General features: G+C 46.7%; 1 protein-coding gene across 4 annotated transcripts in view; it reads right to left on the bottom strand.

The window, feature by feature from the left end:
- The window catches only part of EDC4 (enhancer of mRNA decapping 4), a 37931-nt gene extending 20820 nt beyond the window's left edge, over window positions 1-17111 (bottom strand). For all 4 annotated transcript variants that reach the window (XM_040571330.1, XM_040571332.1, XM_040571331.1 and 1 more), the window contains exons 1-13: window positions 16953-17111; window positions 12946-13102; window positions 11720-11831; window positions 10541-10640; window positions 8760-8949; window positions 7538-7685; window positions 6917-7021; window positions 5349-5458; window positions 4719-4802; window positions 4081-4176; window positions 2971-3073; window positions 2382-2562; window positions 437-509 (exon numbers count right to left, since the gene is read on the bottom strand). In XM_040571330.1, coding sequence (XP_040427264.1) covers window positions 437-509; window positions 2382-2562; window positions 2971-3073; window positions 4081-4176; window positions 4719-4802; window positions 5349-5458; window positions 6917-7021; window positions 7538-7685; window positions 8760-8949; window positions 10541-10640; window positions 11720-11831; window positions 12946-13102; window positions 16953-17031 — 1538 coding nt within the window. In that variant the 5' untranslated portion in view covers window positions 17032-17111. The remainder of the gene's footprint in view (window positions 1-436; window positions 510-2381; window positions 2563-2970; window positions 3074-4080; window positions 4177-4718; window positions 4803-5348; window positions 5459-6916; window positions 7022-7537; window positions 7686-8759; window positions 8950-10540; window positions 10641-11719; window positions 11832-12945; window positions 13103-16952) is intronic.
- Window positions 17112-17852: the final 741 nt, after the last annotated feature.

Below are 17852 nucleotides of genomic sequence, written 5' to 3'. Positions count from 1 at the left end.
AGGAAGCATCTCTGATTAGTTTAGGAATCACCAAGAAAAGTCTAAAGATTAGAAAACTCTTAAGGGAACTGACTCCCTTGGAATATGCATTAGTGTTTTCTACCTGTGATGAAAGGAGCAGAAGCTGATCCCCATTCAGCTCTTTCACCCAGTTCTGGCACCCAGAGCACTTGAGAGGTGCTTCCCAGTACTTACACATCAGCAGAACTCTCAAGTCACTGGGTATTTATGGCAACAAAAATATTAGCTTGCCATGGCATCATGCTGGGCCCCTTCCTGGTAAGGACATACGGAATACACCACAGCTAGAAGTTCCTAAGGGTCCAAGCAGCTTTTCTTATGAGCAAAAGAAATTGGTAAGCTAACAGCAGTTTAGTTCCACCAGGTCAGTGCAGGATTAGGACCACTGCCCATGGTAGCTGCTAGGCATACTCACTTAGTGTGCACACAGAAGAGTTTTATCAGCACGCCTGCCGCTGACTCAACAGCCCCTGCTCCCTGAGCACCTTCTGAAAATAAGACAAAAGTAAAACATGAAGTTGGACAGAAACAACAAACTACTATAAAAACCATCAGAGCAGAGGATACAGCAGAGAACCAGCACAACACAGCTCCACCACTTCCCGACTTCAGAGGTAAATTCACCCTGTTAAGATAAAGTGTATCCTACACTCTCTTTACTTTCGAAAGCGAGAGCAATCAAATTCGCTCTAATCAAATCAAATAAACCCCATGGAAGGGAAGAGCATACTTCACAAAGCAGAGTGGGGGAAGCTGAGGTCTGAAACTACCTGTTGACACAATTGGTTGGATATATTTTAAGAGACGCACTAGGTTATATCATACAGAAGTTCACACTAGAGCATGACCCATCCTTCCTGGCTTGAATAACTGTAGCCTTGCAAAAATCTCCCATTAGATAGCACTGACAACATTCAGCCATGATCTGTATCTCTCTCACTGCTAAGAAAGAAAAAGAGTCCAATTAGAAAGGAAAAATCCCCCAAAAGAGACTAAATTAAGCATTCCTATGCAAATTGTCCTAATCATCTAAACACCAATCAGGGACCTGAAGCTTCATCCACTTCTGCTCCTGACTTGCTAAACACAGTCATTTTTTTCTTCTGCATTTCAGAGCAATATGCTTCTAATATTAACAGCATGAATTAACTGTAATTATGTAGAAGAATAGGCATAAGGAAATGTATCATAGGGCTGTTCTGACAGTCCAGGAATCTTTCTAACAGGGAATATGCTGATGATTTTCAAAGCATCTTTAAAAATTTTAATAACAAAAAGGTAGGAGGTCAGGAACAAGCTAACAGCCAAAAAGATGCAGCAATCAAGGAATGCTTGCATGGGACAATTCTCCACGGGCTTCACTGTCATAGTAATAGAAGAATATATCTCACCTGTCTCTCAGAAGCTTCTCTAAAATACAGTTTTTCTTGTTCATTTCTGTTGCAAGCAGCTTTGTGTCTTGGTAATGTGCTTTTCACATGTGATGGAGAAGAATCTCCCCCTTTCCCTCAACTCGGACTGCATACTGTCTTCACATCCTGGCACGCAGCTCAGGCAGTACGATTCCAAAGCAACTGATTAGTTCTCAGATACCGTGTTCACACCTCTGATGTTTAATTACACAGACAGGCAGCCATAGAAATATATCCCGACAATTCTTCCAAGAACTCTTTTGCTACTGTGAGCCTACATTGAACTGCTCTGGAGGAAGATGAAGCCCTACATTGCTAGAAGTTTCACCCTGTGTCCTGCTGAAGGCGAGGAACCTACGCAACTGCAAAAGCAACACTGCTCAGATACTGACCAGCACATCTGGTACTGATCAGCAAAGCACTTACTTAAGCCTGCACAGCCCTGCAATGCTTTTTTAGTAACAGAAACACCTCAGTGAAGTTGCTGCATGATTAAGAGGCAATGGCTACAATCTGTGGGTTAGGAGGATCGGGCTGAGTATTAGGAATGTATTTTCTTTCAAAGGGGTGCAGCCCTGGGACAGGGCACCAGGGCAGGGGCACAAATGTTGCATTCAGAGGCCTTCAAGAGAGAGCTAGGTAAAACCATAGCTGACCTGATGTACTGCCAGCAACAACAATACTGCCAGATGCTTCAAGCAGCAGGTTGGCCCAGAGGTCCCTTGTAACCCACCCTACTGTGCTTCTCTGAAGTGCTCTAGCTGCACACATGCATTTCTTACAGAGTAAAAGAATCACAGAATGGCTTGGGTTGGAAGGGACCTAAAGATCATGCCACCCACTAGATCAGGTTGCCCAGAAGGACCAACAAGCCTTTCACGAGAAAGCCAGAATCAGTCAAGACAGACAACCTGATCCGACAGCAGCCAAATTCTCTTTGTCACCTACCTACACTCAAGTTGTCATTTTCCTCTTCTGCTGGGAGCACTTCAGTGTGCCTTAAGCGGCAGCGGCTCACTGCCTGGATGCCGAAGCTTAGGACTGGGTGGGTGAGGAGGAACTCTGAGATGGAGCTGAAGTAAGCTTTGCCCTCCTCTTGGTTCTGCATCAGCTCCATCACATACAAGACCTGGAACAATCAGAAATGGTAAATCACAGGGCTTTCAGAGATCTGAGAGCATGGGAATAACACAAGGAATAAGGTCTGAGACATTTAAATCTGAAAGAGGACATCCCAGGGAACCGCACTGCTATGTGAATTAGTGTTCATCAGAAACTCAGTCCTGCTGTGCCAGACATAGGTTCCTTCAAATAAGAAGTTTACTTTGGAGTGAGAAATAATCCTTAAGGCTCCTCAGGATTAATCAGCTGAATTGTCACCATCTGTCATCTTACACTGAAATAGCTGAGGCCAACTTCTGTGCATTTTTAGTTATTAACATGGAAAGCCTAGATCTAGGAAGCAGAACCAGTCACAAAGACCGTTTCTTTTTCTGTCACCGATACCCACACAGCCAGCAAAAAATGAGCCACCTACTTTTCTCTGCACATCACTCAGTATCAGATACTCAGCGGAGAGGTCCAGGCAGACTTTCAGGCTGGGAAGAATACTCATGGAGCTGAAGATGTCAGGAGAAAAGCTAGATCCACAAACAAGACGGGAGGAGGTACAGAAAGTAAGTTATATTAGCACAACCAGAACAATTCCTTTGAATTATTTAAAATACATCTTAATGAGTTTATAGTGCAACCACCACCCACTAAAACAAAAGGATAATTGCCAGAAATCAGTGCTGACATCACAAGACCAGAAAAGGAGATCACAGAATAGAATCAAGTTATGGATTCTGAACATTTATATGAAAGGTGACAGTTTGTCATTATCTAACATATGCCACAGTCATAGGAGGCTAAGAGCCAATGCTACAGATTTAAGAACAAAAATCAACCAAACCAAAATAGGCTTTGGACTTCTGCAGTATGGGACAGAAAAAGCAGCACTCAGCTGTACGCCACAGTCCTCTCATTTTAAGATGCCAATTCAGAAGAGGCTCTACGTGTGCATGTGATCATAGATGCCACAATCCACCAGCAAAAAAGTAAAATCAAAGAACAGTGCAAGCTGAGTGACGGGATGGACTACAATGGAATTTGAACTTCTGGACCTATATGGCTCAGCAAATAAGCCTCGTAAAACTGTTTAAGCTCTGTTGACATAGTGGCTTCTCAATATTTAAATCAGAAAGAGCAATTTCTAGGAAGAGATCCTAGATTGGTATCTATATTTTTACAGAAGAAAGCACTCAACGAGTGCAATTTGGAATTCCTCTCCTAGTGCTACAGCTATACGTATGCTTTACAGACCAAAGTGAAGACAACAGGTCTTGGTAACATGATTGTGTGTAAAAGGATCAGCCTCCCCTGCCTTACTGAAGTCTAGCCTGACAGTCTACCACAGCCCTGATAGCTTTCAACAAATATCGAAGATCAGCAAAGGGTGAGGTTCTAACTAAGGCTAGACTAGACTCCACTGGAGATTAAGGTCACCTCTGCAAAGTAAGGATAGCTGGAAGTTGAGAGCTTTGTTACGATACAATTTCTCAAAGAAAATCCAACCCTCCAGAGGAGCGAGCATATCAACACCTACCAGACAGTCTGCAGACACGTCCAAGACACAGTGCACCACATCTTCAGTTCTCTATTCTGATCTGCTCCTGTGATGAGAAATCTCCAGAAGGGAACCCTGTAGGCACAACGGAATTGAGTTCTCTTAAAGACCGACCACCTGTTCCATCAGAACATTTCACAGAAAAGTTCCTCACAAGCATGTCATAGCAAAGCTCCCAGAAAATCTCCGTTTCCAAGGCAGATTAGAAACCAGTATAGCTCTTGTAGCTCTCAAGAACTATATGACCGTAACTGATTGAAGAAAAGAAACAGCTACTTTTTAAATCAACTACAATAGACATTTGAAAGACAAAAGGCCTGCCTTTTGGCCAGGCAAAATTGACCATATCACAAACCTGAAAGGACCCATCAACTTGGAACTGTCACTGCTTTCATGGAACTGACACTAGAATTAAGATAACTTCAGGCTGTGCTCCAGGGCACTCCATCACTAGACTTAACTACACTTACTACAACTTACTACAGAGATGACAGAACTTGCTCCTGCCACAAAGCTAAATTTTTACAAGTACAATGCAATTACAAGGAACTCTCCAAAGGCAGAGTTCGAAGGCACTACCTAATTCTGATATGCAAAGTACAGGATTGGGGCCTTACTCTGGGTCTTGTTTTTTATGGTTGTCACAGAAGAGCAGGCAGGAAAGAGGCCTACCATCATGTGGTTTCCACTCATGAAGACACCTAGAAAAGAATCAGAGAAAACATCAACTGTGCATGGAGTGGTAAATGAGGAAGCTAAGAAGTGGGATCTGAACACATTACCCCTTGTCCAAAGAGAGCATACCATGCCGCCATAGACAGTGACCAAAAAATAAAGTCATGTATTGCTCTTTGGTATGGTATCTTAACAACCACACAACATATAACAGATTTCAACATCGTGATGAACAGCTCAGAGCAGCTTTCTGCATTGCAAAAGAGAATGACTTTTTTGCAAGAGAGAATAACCGGCTGACTTTGACTAAAACCACTGCAAAGCATAAAATTCATGTTTTCAGACACAGCTCTTTGCTTTTTCCTGAAGTTCACCAAACTATGAGCACGTGATACTCAGTGATATAACAGCACTCTTCACTAACAAATTACTTCACAAACATTCACCCTGTATTTTTATAGCGTCCTGAGAATGACCACTGCAGGTAATCCTGTAACAAGACAATTTTCAGAGAAAATGCAGCTGAGCTCTGCAGCACAGTAAGATCCTTCGTTTCTTAAATCTCAAGTTACCTTGGCTCATCTTGCCCCTCAATATAGATCTGCCAGAATTTGACAAAACCATCATGACTTGCTGTGGCCAACACAGTTCCATCTGGAGAAAGCGCTCCCTCGCTCAGGTACTAAACCAAGAGGGAAAAAAAAGACACAGAAAAGTAATTTTATAGCTCTTCAAGGAGAGACAATACTCTTTTCACACAGGAGTTTGATTAACAAGCAGATAAAACATCTGCTCCTTCACAAGATCACGGTGATTTCTAACATATGTCTCACTAGACAGTTTTAAACTTCTGAGAAAAACTGACAAGGACTTTTTTTTTGTAATAATAATAATTAACAATCCAAACAACAAATTTAAGTGCAATAAATTATGCTGCTACTGTTCCCACCATTACTCATGTTATGAACAGAACTCACTTGGGATTTTCTGGCTTCTCACGAGCGTTAAGTACTTTGTTTTATCTAGGTGATACAATTACTTTGTCATTATCCTGTTTAAGAAATTGATTTTTTTCAGTTGTCTTTTATATTCAAAATATCACCTTCTGAATGCTCAGCTGCAGGCCTTGTTCACTGTACTGACAGATATAGCTATAATCATTAGGGGATTCATAGAAAAATAACAATGGGCTTAGTTTTCCCTTTCTCATCCAGCAATAAACAACAGTGTTAGGTGTTCCATTCACCAGAATATGTAACAACATAGTTCAAATACAGACCAGGCTGTCAAACAGGCTCTTGGAAATACAGGTGTTTGTCCTGGTTCCAGCTAGGATAGAGTTAATTTTCCTCCTAGTAGCTGGTAGGGTGCTATGTTTTGGATTAGGATGAGAAGAGTGTTGGTAACACACTGATGTTTTAATTGTTGCAGAGCAGTGCTTACACCAAGCCAAGGACTTTCCAGCTTCTCGCTCTGTCCTGCCAGCAGGCAGGCTGGGGGTGCAGCAGGAGCTGGGAGGGGACAGACCCAGGACAGCTGACCCCAACTGGCCAAAGGGGTATTCCATACCATATGGTGTCATGCTGAACAATACATAGGGGTGGCTAGCTGGGGGGGGGGGCGCGGCTGCTCGGGGATAGGCTGGGCATTGGTCAGCGGGTGGTGAGCAATTGCATTGTGCATCACTTGTTTTGTACACGTTATTAGTAGTAGTACTATTATCATTATCATTATTATTATTTTCTTGTCTTAATAAACTGTCTTTATCTCAACCCACAGGCTTCACTTTCCCGTTTCTCTCCCCCATCCCAGAGAGGGGGGAGGGTGAGCAAATGGCTGTGTGGTGCTGAGCTGCCGGCTGGGTTAAACCACAACAGTGTTTCAAGAGCCATACTCAAAGCAAATGACTACAAACCCACCCTGGCTCTTGAAACAAAGGTTACTTACCACTAACTTGTGCACATAGCCAGTAGCAGGCTGTGGGTGATAGGCTGGATTGGCAAGAAACTTTTTTTTTTTTTTAAACAGCAAAATGTCCTAAGAACTCCAGCTCCTGACACATTAAAACCCAAAGAGAACCTAAATGATCTGCAGTGATCACCTTTGTGACAGTAGTAAAGAAAATGAAATAGATTTATACCGTGCTGTGGCCTTTCACTACGATGAAGCCTTCTTTGATGTTAGGCACCTCCACTGGCCAGGAGCTGTTGTTTGTTCGGATAATGTCCAAATCCCATACCTCTGCCTGGAAAACAAATGTGTATACACACAGGCTTGTTTCTGCAAGCACTGGTCTGACCCAGTCGAGAATTTTACTTCTTTACCTGATGTATCAGCCCAATGGCAACTATGTGACACAAACGTTCCTTTCTCCACCTGGTTTGGCCATTAGACGCTTTCTTGGCACCCAGCCGTACCTAAGTACTGCTGGGCAAAGTCATAGTTGCTGCTTGCCAGCCCCCTCCCCTGGCTACTGGCCAAGCCTGAATAAATGAATGATGCCTCTGGCCCTCCACATTGTTGCTAGTGGTCCTCACTATTTGGTGGTGAGCAAAAGTTCTCACTTTCCTTCCCCCCGAGCCCCTGAGAAAGATCAGCACAACCTCTCCTCAGGTGAGAGGAATCCTGAATCTCATTACTGAAGGATCTCCAGCATGGACTAGGCAGAAGCCTTGACATCTCTAACCGTATGGACTCTTTATTAGATTCTCTCCCTCTAACGGTAATAAGGGTCAATCTTTCAAAAGCAACATTTCCTTACCCTGTCCTCATGCAGCAATGCCAATGTTTGACTTCCCTCTTCACCATTCTCTTCATTATCATCTGGGATGAAAGGACACCAGATGATTCTCCGAGAGGTGTTCAACGGGGTATTCTCAGGTCGTTTGATGTTCACCAAGATCTCCTCTCTGATCACCAAAGTTAAGAAACAAAACTTTCTGGCTGTAACTGATACTCAGCAATAACCTATTCAGGTTTGCTCATCTGGTAAATACTATTAAACCTCAATTTTTTTTGACTTACTGAGATTCAAAAAGAAATCAGGTACAAGTACTCTGCTAAAAATAAAAGGCAGGCAACTTTTCTTCTAAGTTAAAAAGTAAAAGTAAAAAGTTAATAGTTCTCATAATTTTCTCTTGCAGACTGCAGACAGGAATGGGATAAGCACAACAGGAGCACATACTGAATGTGCAGTCCATGCAACTGCTGATGGACAGATTAAATTATTTCAGCACTGCAACAACAACACAGAAAGGTAGAAAAGCTACCATGCTGACCCAGGCTGAGTGCTCTGGTCCATCCATACAAACCAGTTCTTAAACAACTACAACCACCTTCACTCCAGTTGCTATTGGAATGATTGCATACAATTAAAATTCAGAAGCCACAACTTAACACACCAGTTCCCACAGACTGATGTGCTTCCCAAAAGCACTGAAAAGTCACTCCTAGCATTTAAAAGAAAATTATTTGGGGCAATGAATCAAGCAGTAAAATAAATTCCAGTACCACCAAAAGAACTAGGGTGACAGGTTTGGAAGGAAGTTACTGAGTGAGAGGATTGTATTGCATCTTCTTGCTCAGAAAAGTAACTGAGGTAAAGAGCTAGAACCAGAGAAATATGAGTAAAGAACTTTGTCACATGGCTGAGCTGACACTGTCCATGTTTAAGGCCAGCAAGTACAGATCGACACTAAAATCCTTCTGGGCTACTTTTGCCTGGACCAGAAACTACTTTTTACTGGACCAGAGCACAGAGATGTCACTCCTACAATTTCAAGTTACAGCTGCAAGTGCAGAATACAGGCACAGGCTGATCAAGCAAACGTTCATCTGATACTCTCTGGGATGGGCAAAACTACCAACTTCCCTCCTGCAAGCTGCTGATCTGAAAAGGCTATGAAATAGGTTGCAATTCTGAGGTTGCATTCACATGTAACCCCTATAAAAACATTGATGCGAGACTTGATTTGACAAGATACTGGATTTTGTCTTTATCCATGGACAGGCGCCAGACAAAAAGGTTGCCAGCCTCATCCAGGCACGCCAGCTGGTTGGAGTTGAGATGAGCAAAAGCCAGGTCTGCCACGCCACCCGTGAATCCCTTCAGCAAGGTCCTCTCAGCAGTGCTGATGCTCAACACTCGCACCATGGCGGAGCCATTACTGGCAGCTGCAGAAAAGAGAGAAGGAAGAAGTCACCACCTATCTGTGCGGTTTCCCTGCAGGGCTGCCTTTGTCCCCCAGATGTCAACTTGTCATTTCCAGCATCCATTCTGCCATCGGCTGCCATCAATTGGCAGCACACTGAAAAACGGAAAACCCATATCAATAGACACCCCTCTAACAAGCCCTTTCAAGACCCAGTATATGTGCAAAAACATTCACCGAATTTTTCAGCTTTGGTGCACAAAGGAACTACAGCAACAAAAGGGATTTTGCCTGCCTTGTAAGGGGCAGCTCAGTTCCCAAGATCTTCTGCGGTGCTTCTCGAGTACCACAAGTTCTAACTTGCTCTGCTTAGAATGTAGCCAATCTCATGATTCTCATGAAAGAAGCTTTCATTGAACACAAGACCTAAATCTTTATCCCAAGATGATTATGAAGCTACCAAACCTCCAAGATTCACCTCTTTTGGCAATGAATTAATTTTAACTACAATTCCATTTTCAGTAACTGGACAAAAGGAATCACTGAGAGGCAGGTAGCTCAAATACCTCTCCTGTAAGGAGAATATTAAAAGTATAATCATTCACCTGCGAAAAAGCACTGCTTTTTGGCTTGCGTGGCTGAAAAGAATGTGATTCACTGCATGCATATTCTAACCAAAGTTTTCAGCTTTTCCATTTCAGACAAATATCACTATAATGCAGACAGTCTTATGGAAACCATACTGTTTCTGCTTCTAAGTGCCCAAGGCAGCCCTGGCAGATCACTCAGCTTTCCGTACTTTTACCGCACCCAAGTTTTCATACTTCAAAAAAAAAAAAAAAAAGGCAAGGCATCCTAAAAACACCTACTCTAGGATAACCTCAGCTAAGAAAAATGCAGAAGTGGAGTAGTAGTTTTCATACAAGGCCAGAGAAACTGATGGGTGCTATAACTAAGAAGAAAGGAAAGAGACAAGGGAGTCCCAAACACTGTGTGGTTGCACCAGAGCAGAAAGAGACATTGCAGATAAGTAAGTGTTCGTTTGTTTCATGTATTTTGTGAAACAATATTTCCTTGTGTTGTCCTGCTTTTCTCTCCTTTCCTACTACAAAGCATGCTGCATCCGCACTGCTCTTTGCCTCCTCTAAATTTAGCCTTAAACTCAACTCTAAATTTATGCAAGCAAATCCATCACAAACATCTATCTACTCAAATTACCATGTGGCTGCTTCTGTACTTAGCGACAAAGAAGCTTGTTTGCTACAATTATTACTATTATTTCATTACACAAACAATCTGAACATCAGCTCACTGTCCAGTGAAACCAACTTAGTCCTTCAACTTTTTCTCCCTCCCACTGATTCCTTCTCTTTCTTATATTTCTACCTTCAGAAAAGCTTCCTGCCCAGTGGAAAGTCTCCCACACCAACAACTCTTTCCTCTCCTGTAGCTCCAGCTGCACTTTTATTCCCGTTAGAACAGCATACTGATCTGGGTATTGCAACAAGGTTCGTTTATTGTCAGTTACTTTCTTCTGATGCAAACTTTGCCTCTTACAGAGATACACAGAGCAAAACATCAGAAATCATATCCAAGACGAGCAGGTACCTCACCTCTAAGGGCATAAGCCAGGTAAGAGTTTGAAACAGCTATCAGATTGCCATAATAGTATTTCTGCTCCCAGTCGTATCTAGCAACAGGCTGTATTTTCACCTGCTCAAGAGAAAGAAAAAAAACTCTATGAGAAATGTCTGGAATAAACTTCCTGGAACAAACTTGCCAAATATATGATTTCTTCTAGGAAAGGTCTGTAATGCTTAACTGGAAACTGTTAGACGCAGCAGTGGGTAAGAGGAATTGCATATTGAGTGCCAGGTAGCAGAGCCCTAAATATTCAAAGTTCTGGGGGCTGATGAATATTTCCTTCCTCTGCAGGAAGGAATGCAACTCACTGAATGTGTCATATTGCAGAACAACCCTCTACCCTTCAACTACAGCAAAGTGGCTTTTACTTCCTTATTAGCACTGCATCTGGATTCTCAGTCCTTGGAAACTCTTTTGAAATACAAAAACATTTGCTGCATTGGCACTTGCTCTTTCCAAGAAACTGAGTCCCGGTTTTATTTGATACATTGTCATAATTTCTGCAGTACTTTTTAATTTTTTGCTCAGAGACGGTGATCTTCCCTTTCATTTTTAATTTCAGTATCACCTAAGCAAAACAGGGATAACACGGTACAGTATTCATGTATGATCTCTGAGTTCCCTTAATTCATTGCACATCAAGGAGCAAAATGATGGAAAAGTGCCAAGAGGATGAAGGCCAGAGTTCTCTCTCGAGCATGTGCTAGTATTCTGCTACAGCACTGGTTCTCATCTCAGCATACTACTTGTTCTGCAGCTCTGATCTGCTGGCTGGAGCCCTCAGCAGGACTGGAGCTAGCGAGCTATTAAGAGCAATGTTCCCTCTGTAGCAGAGACATTCCAGCAAAGAAACAACCAGCAGGAGAAGCTTGTTCTTGGAGGAAGGGCACTTTCTCAGGTACCCACAGCTTAGATTATTCCTGAGAGTTAAAAGATAACCTGGCCATCCTCTGTAATAACAGTACCAATCAATTACAAGATACTGCTTCAATTCTTTCCTCCTTGCTAAGCTCTCTGCCAAACTTCTACCTAACTACAAGCTTCTACAACACAGGAAAGAAGATAGTCATTTCTGTTTAAAATATTCAAGTGCTGAGCTGATGTGACTAAAAAGAATAGAGAGAACCATGCTTTCTCATGTTCCTTACCTTGTTACTTCCTCTGGCCTTACTTGTGATGCTGGAATCACTGCTGGCTACTATCTCCACATCTTTTGCTGATATTACTATGCAAGTGGAGCTGTCATCACCAGAAAGGCAGCTTTTAAGAAAAAACAAAGAAGAAAAGATGAGACAGGACTCCAAAGGAAGAGAACAGAGGTCAGGTATTTGTTGTTCATAATGTTAACAGCAACACAGAAGGAATATCTGTGCATCTAGGAGGTTTGAGCTGAGCAACTGAAAACAGAAATTACTTTCAGTTAAGAGTCTCCCTTCCCAGTATACCACAGGTTTGAGAGAGCCAAACACCTTGTTTATTCAGCTTAAAAACCTCCAGACTCTTCTCACAGCCCCTTAGCCTATTTGACTTGAGCACAGACCTATATTTAGTTAAAGTAGCCTTAAAGTTGCTTACTATCCAACACCATAAGGTGCAAAGAGACCAAAGCCGACCAGCTGAACCTCATCAACAGAGCATCTCGCTCATGGTTCTCACAAAATCGCCTCTCAAAACTACACAGAGAAAAACCAAATAAAAGGTATTTACAGGAGCTCTGATTTTAAGAAGAGTTAGTGCATGAAGCCAATGATTACGCTAATTAGACTGATGTATGATAGCAGTTCTGGGTTTGGAATTACTCCTGTGACAAGCCCAAACTCTTCTACATGCACTTGTTCTCCTGCATATAGCAGGAAAAACAGTAAAACCTGGTGCGCTGTCCCAAACACACCAGTGCACACACACAACTCAGCAGAGACAGGAAGACATCTAGCTGAGGTGCAGCTGTTCTAAGTCATGGGGGGAGACATATTCTGACAAGTGCAAAAGTGGTGTAAGTTACCTCTCGGGTAACTCGGGTCCCTGCAGGAGTCTAGCTGGAATTCTACAAGAGAATGCTAAGTTTCACCCCCAGCCCTGCTAACTGACCTCCATCCTGACTCGCAACGCCTGCCATGTGTCCAGCCCTGCACTCCTTCTCCCTAAACAGCCCTGTTGATATTATTCCTCAGTTCCTGAACAGCATGGATGTCAGGCTGCGTGCCTCAGCATCACAAACACCACAAAAGCTCGGACCAGCAGCTCTGACTCACAACTGTCAGCTGAACTCCATGTAAAACTTACCATCGGATTCCCAGCATGCTCGTCCAGGCCCACCAGAAGCAATTTTTAACCATTTTCCATTCACTCACAGCCTCTTTTGAACAACACTTACATGACTTGCTTCTCCTGCAGCGCTCCCAGAGAAATGCTGCGATGCACCGGCTTCGCCAAAGAAGGTCCATCGCCGGCCACGATGGGATCAGGCACCAGCAGTCCGTTCAGGTCTCCATTATAGGAATTTGACGGTCTCTGGTTCTCGTTTACTGAACCTAGGAAAAAGCATTACCGACCGTGCACAGTATCCATTAAAAGAAATAGCGCTGTGTAAAACACACTACCTTCAGATGTTTTTCATCAGGTTCTACTGATCTATCAGGCAGAATACGTTGAATTGGTTGGAAATAGTATTCTTCTCTAAAAAGGATGTGTAAGACCTCCCATGTAAGAAACTTGTACCACATACAAGAGCGAAGCCACAGGTCTTGTGTTACACAAGCACTCCCAGCAGACCAGAAAGACCAATGAAAGAAGAGGGAAGTTAGGTTCAAGGAGCAAATATTCTTGGATCAGAAGGACTAAGATGATAATTCAGGTTTACTGTATCTCGTAGTCAGGTTCAGGACCAAAGGGTTCGTGAAGCGTCATTTCTAACCCTCGTGCCTGAAGAGATCTCTGAAGTCCAGCAAGCACATACGGTGGTCAGCCACAGCACTTGGGGTTGGCTGGAAATAATACACTTGTTACTTTCCAAAACTGCCTTCTAAGACCTGACCTCAAAAGCCAGGTGTTCTGCTAACCCAGCTATGAAACTGTGCAGCTGTGCCTCTGGGATTCCCACAATTCTCACTTGGTTTACTCCTCACACGGGAAGTTGGCAGCACTCAAGTTTTGTGCAAAGCAACCATTTGTTCTGTTTCAGCTGTGCCTTCACGTATTTGGCCAAGAACAAGTTGCCTGGTGGCCTCCATGCCTTCTGAAGGCTTCCAGAAGGGGACAGACGTAGCAGAGAGGTGCAGGAGACTCTTCCCTCTGCTGTGAGCAAGGTAATAGCCAACAATCCCCGCTGGAGACCAAACCTCCTCCACCGACACTTACACATCAGTGCACAGAAGTCAGAGCCACCTGTCTCAGCAACATCCTTGCTTGAAATTTTCACTGGTTTTGAAAACTGCAATTCTGTGCACCACTGCCAGGTAACTGCTGCAAGCTCTTGTGAAATGGCTGCTCCCAGGACCAGGAGTGCCACCGTTACTGGCACACGTAACAGACCTTAACGCAACGGTGGGCAAGAGACACCTCCTCTGAAAGCAAGGCAAGCTTTCTACTACCAAACACACCTAGTTGCTTTCATGCATCAGGATGAGCGCTGCTGTCTACAGAAGCGACTGCAACTACTGAACTTGCCAAACGAATATTTAACAACTGCCTGCTTACGACCACGGTCATTAAATCCGCAGCTACACCACGGCCACGAGAGGCCCGTGCAGCTACAGGGTACCCCAACGCAGAGACCGCTCGGGCACCCACCTGGAGCTCGCCTCAGCTTACCTGCGCTGCACTAAGGGAACAGCAGCTGCGCTCACACAGCACGAGGAAACTTCAGGTCACCGAATGCCATCTTGTGGCCACCCAACCCACCTGTGCCACGCTTGCTGTTGCACCCACGTGCGGTGGGCACTCATCCAGCTGCAGCAGCTTCCACCTGCTGCAATTTATCCTTTGCGACCAAAAGTGGGAAAGTAATCACACAGAAAAAGCACCCAGGCTGACGGAGCGAGTCGACACGTTCTTTCCTCCACGTGCAGGAACAGGAACGGCTCACGTAAGTACCTCTGCTCTTTTGGGGACTGTAACAACAGCTCCATGGGAAAGGGAAGGAAACACTCCACAGAGGCTGATGGAAACACCCCACAGCGGGACACTGCAGCGCAGGAATGTGCTTAGCCCGTCTTAGAGAGAAGCAAGCAAGCAAAGGTGTGGCCTGCACACAACCCTGAAGAGAAGGGAAGAGGCTCAGCGTTTAGCAGGTACACGAACAAAACCCAGTGCTAACAAGACTAGTACTGGCTTCAAAGGGAAACAATACCAGTTACGTTCATCACCTCTCTATAAGGCAGGAAAGAAGGAACAGAGTCAGGATGCAGAATGCTTCCTGCTCCCACCACCACCTTCACCTGGAGACGCTCCTTTGCGCCGAGCAGAGCACTGCCCCGACACCCGGCACACGAGCAGGGCGGGCGCAGGTAGCACTCGTTCCCCCTTGCTGCAGGCACGCCATCAGAAAAGGGCCGTGGCTGCCGAAGCAGCAAGCGATGCACACCGAAACCCAGAGAAACCCGTGTCAGGAGAATGTGTACGGATCATGGATGGCGTCTGCACAATCACCAAACCCCAAAAATCTACAGAAGCATTGTGACAGTCGTAAACTTTTTAGAGCGGGGAGTGATTCTTGTCATCTGCTGGGGCAGCACCCAGAATAACAAAATGCTGCTCAAGGCCACCTGCAGCTGGTACGGCAGAACTTTCCTAGGGCTAACAGCCATGGAGAGCAGCTACAGTGTTCTCTGCACAATGGGAAAACCTGCCACAGGGGGAGTAACAGAAACTAGCTCTAAAGAGGACTTTGACCACAGGAACTTTCCGCTAGACAAGACGTGATTCGTGAAGCTGCTTCTATTCTCTTTCAAGAGCCTTGAAAGCTTCCCTTTCTTCTGACACCCTAACAGGATGTTCTGAGGCTTTCAGCTGGCAAACAAGCCTTCTTGATTTTTACTTTATTTTGTCCTGTTCTTTCAAGTCTATGTGCTACTTACTAGCTGGGCCGTGCTTCCTGCTAAGAACAACTGCAGGTTGGTTACAGTCCGACTTACTGTCTGGGTGCTCCTTTTCCTCTCAACTGCTTTCTTATGCACTAGAGCTGACAGAGACAGAGAATGAGATGCAGGGGACAGGAATTAATACGAAAGAAGAAGCATGGAAAGAAGTGAGGCATCCTCAGTAAAGAATTCCTTCGTTTCTACCAGCAAGAAAATCTGCTTCAGGGGAAGCTCAAGTTTCTTTTCTCCTGTGGTGACAACTCCAACTGCTTCCCAACCATGACGCCTTTCAGCTCCTGAACTGCCTGCAAAACAAGTGCTCCCCATCACCGCACCGAGTTCTCCTTTCAGTCCTTCAAGTACAGAACTGTTACTTACTGTGAAGGAAAATTACGTTATCCTATAAGAACTGCGATGCTGGAGCACCCAAGCGCTCCAGAAACAACACAAACTTCTTCAAGTAATTATTGGTTTTTCAATAGCCAGTAAAACCAATGAAACTGGCTTCCTGTAGGCTCGCTCCACGTGCCCCTCCACCACCAGCACCCTGTCCCACACAGCCCTGCGCCCAACCCCTCACCCCTGGGGCCAAGCAAAAGCCAGCACAGGAGGCAGCCGCTCTGGAGCTAGCGCAGTGGCGGTGACAGACTGGCTGCTGACTCCGAGGACGCCTGAAAGCCAGGTTTCCTCAACGGGAGCGCAACGCGGGCATAAGCTGTGCCCCCGGACCCTTCGTTTCCGGACAGAACGCCCACGACCTCAGCCTGCTTCAGCCCACCGGGTTTGGCTGGAGCGCCGCACCAGGCCCGAGAGAGCCGCGAGGGGGCTGGTGCTGGTGCTGGGCGCAAGGCAGCGGGGACGCGTCTGTGCGGCTGCCCCCCGAGCGCTGCTGATCGCCCCGGTACCTGCCCCAGCAGGAAGCAGCCCGGCGAAGGCAGAGCGCAGAGGTACAGCGGCTCTGAGGTAGGAGAAAACTCATAAACGCCTCAAGACGCTGCCTGCGCCGGGAACGCCGCTCGGGGCTCAGACAAAAGAGAAAGCGGGAGGCCGAGGGCGGCAGCGACCGCGGGGAGCCCGGGCACCCGGGGGAACGCTCAGGAGGCTCCGGCGGGGAACCGGGCGGCACCGACACCCCCGCGGCACGGCCGCTGCCGGCCGGGGGGAGCCGGGACGGGCGGCCTCGGAGGAGCGGCGGTGCCCAGCGGGCGGTGCCCGAAGCGCCCCGCGGGGCTCCCCGGGGGCCGCGGCCTCCCCCGGCCCGGCGGGCCCGGAGGCGGCGGCGGCGGCCGCACCCGGCCCTCACCTCCCGGCCGGTCCAGCTTGAGGATGTCCCGCAGGTGCTGGGTCGCGTCCTCGATGTCGATGCTGTTGGAGGAGGCCATGGGGCCCGGCCCGCCGCCCGCCCCGCCGCCGCCGCCGCGCTGCCCCTGCCCGCCGCCCACGCTTCCGCCTCCGGTCCTCGCCGCCAGGGCTCCGGGTGGAAACCTCGGCGGGGCCGCCGGGTTCCGGGCGGGGCCCCACCCCCTCGGCCCGGGCCTCGGCCCTCCGGCTCCCCGGGAGGCCTCACGGGGACGGGGGAGGCGCCCGGCCGCTCTCGGTCTCCGGCAGCGCGACAGGAGGGCGGGGATCGGGGCGCCCCCGTAAATCCGCGCGGCCCCTCTCGGGGGGTCTCCCCCCTGGCCAGAGCCATCCCGGGCCCTCCCCTCACTCCCAGCAGCAAGGTCCCTGCAGAGCGCCCCGTCCCCCTGCGAGCCAATATCCTCGGGGGGGGGAAGCTTCCAGTGCGGCTTCCCCTAGCCCAGCAGCAGGGACAGGACACCACCGCTGGATTAGAAACAGCAGCGAGGCAGCGCGCGGGGGGCGTACGGACAGGCCACAGACCCAAAGAGGAGGAGGACCCTAACGTCAGCTTTCCAGAAAGGCCCCTCCAAGTGAAAGAGCAGACCTGCCTGACCGCCCACCTGGGGTCTGGGATGCAGTTGGGGAGCGCAGCCCCAGGCTTTCCCGAGAGGTGTAAGAAAAGGGAAATGCCAACTTCCATATACTTGAAAAGCCCGACCTCAGCTAGGCAGCTAAGTCCTCGAAAAACTGGGTCAAATGGCTTAGTCAGGTCTGGAGGTAAAGCATATGTGACTCTGCTCACACGCCGTCTCGTGCTGGAAAGAGTAAAAACAATTTCGTAAGTCCCTTCACTAGTGAAATG

This window comes from Cygnus olor, chromosome 12, assembly GCF_009769625.2.
Source record: "Cygnus olor isolate bCygOlo1 chromosome 12, bCygOlo1.pri.v2, whole genome shotgun sequence".
Lineage (NCBI taxonomy): Eukaryota > Metazoa > Chordata > Aves > Anseriformes > Anatidae > Cygnus > Cygnus olor.
This window is presented reverse-complemented; position numbering and strand designations above follow the sequence as displayed.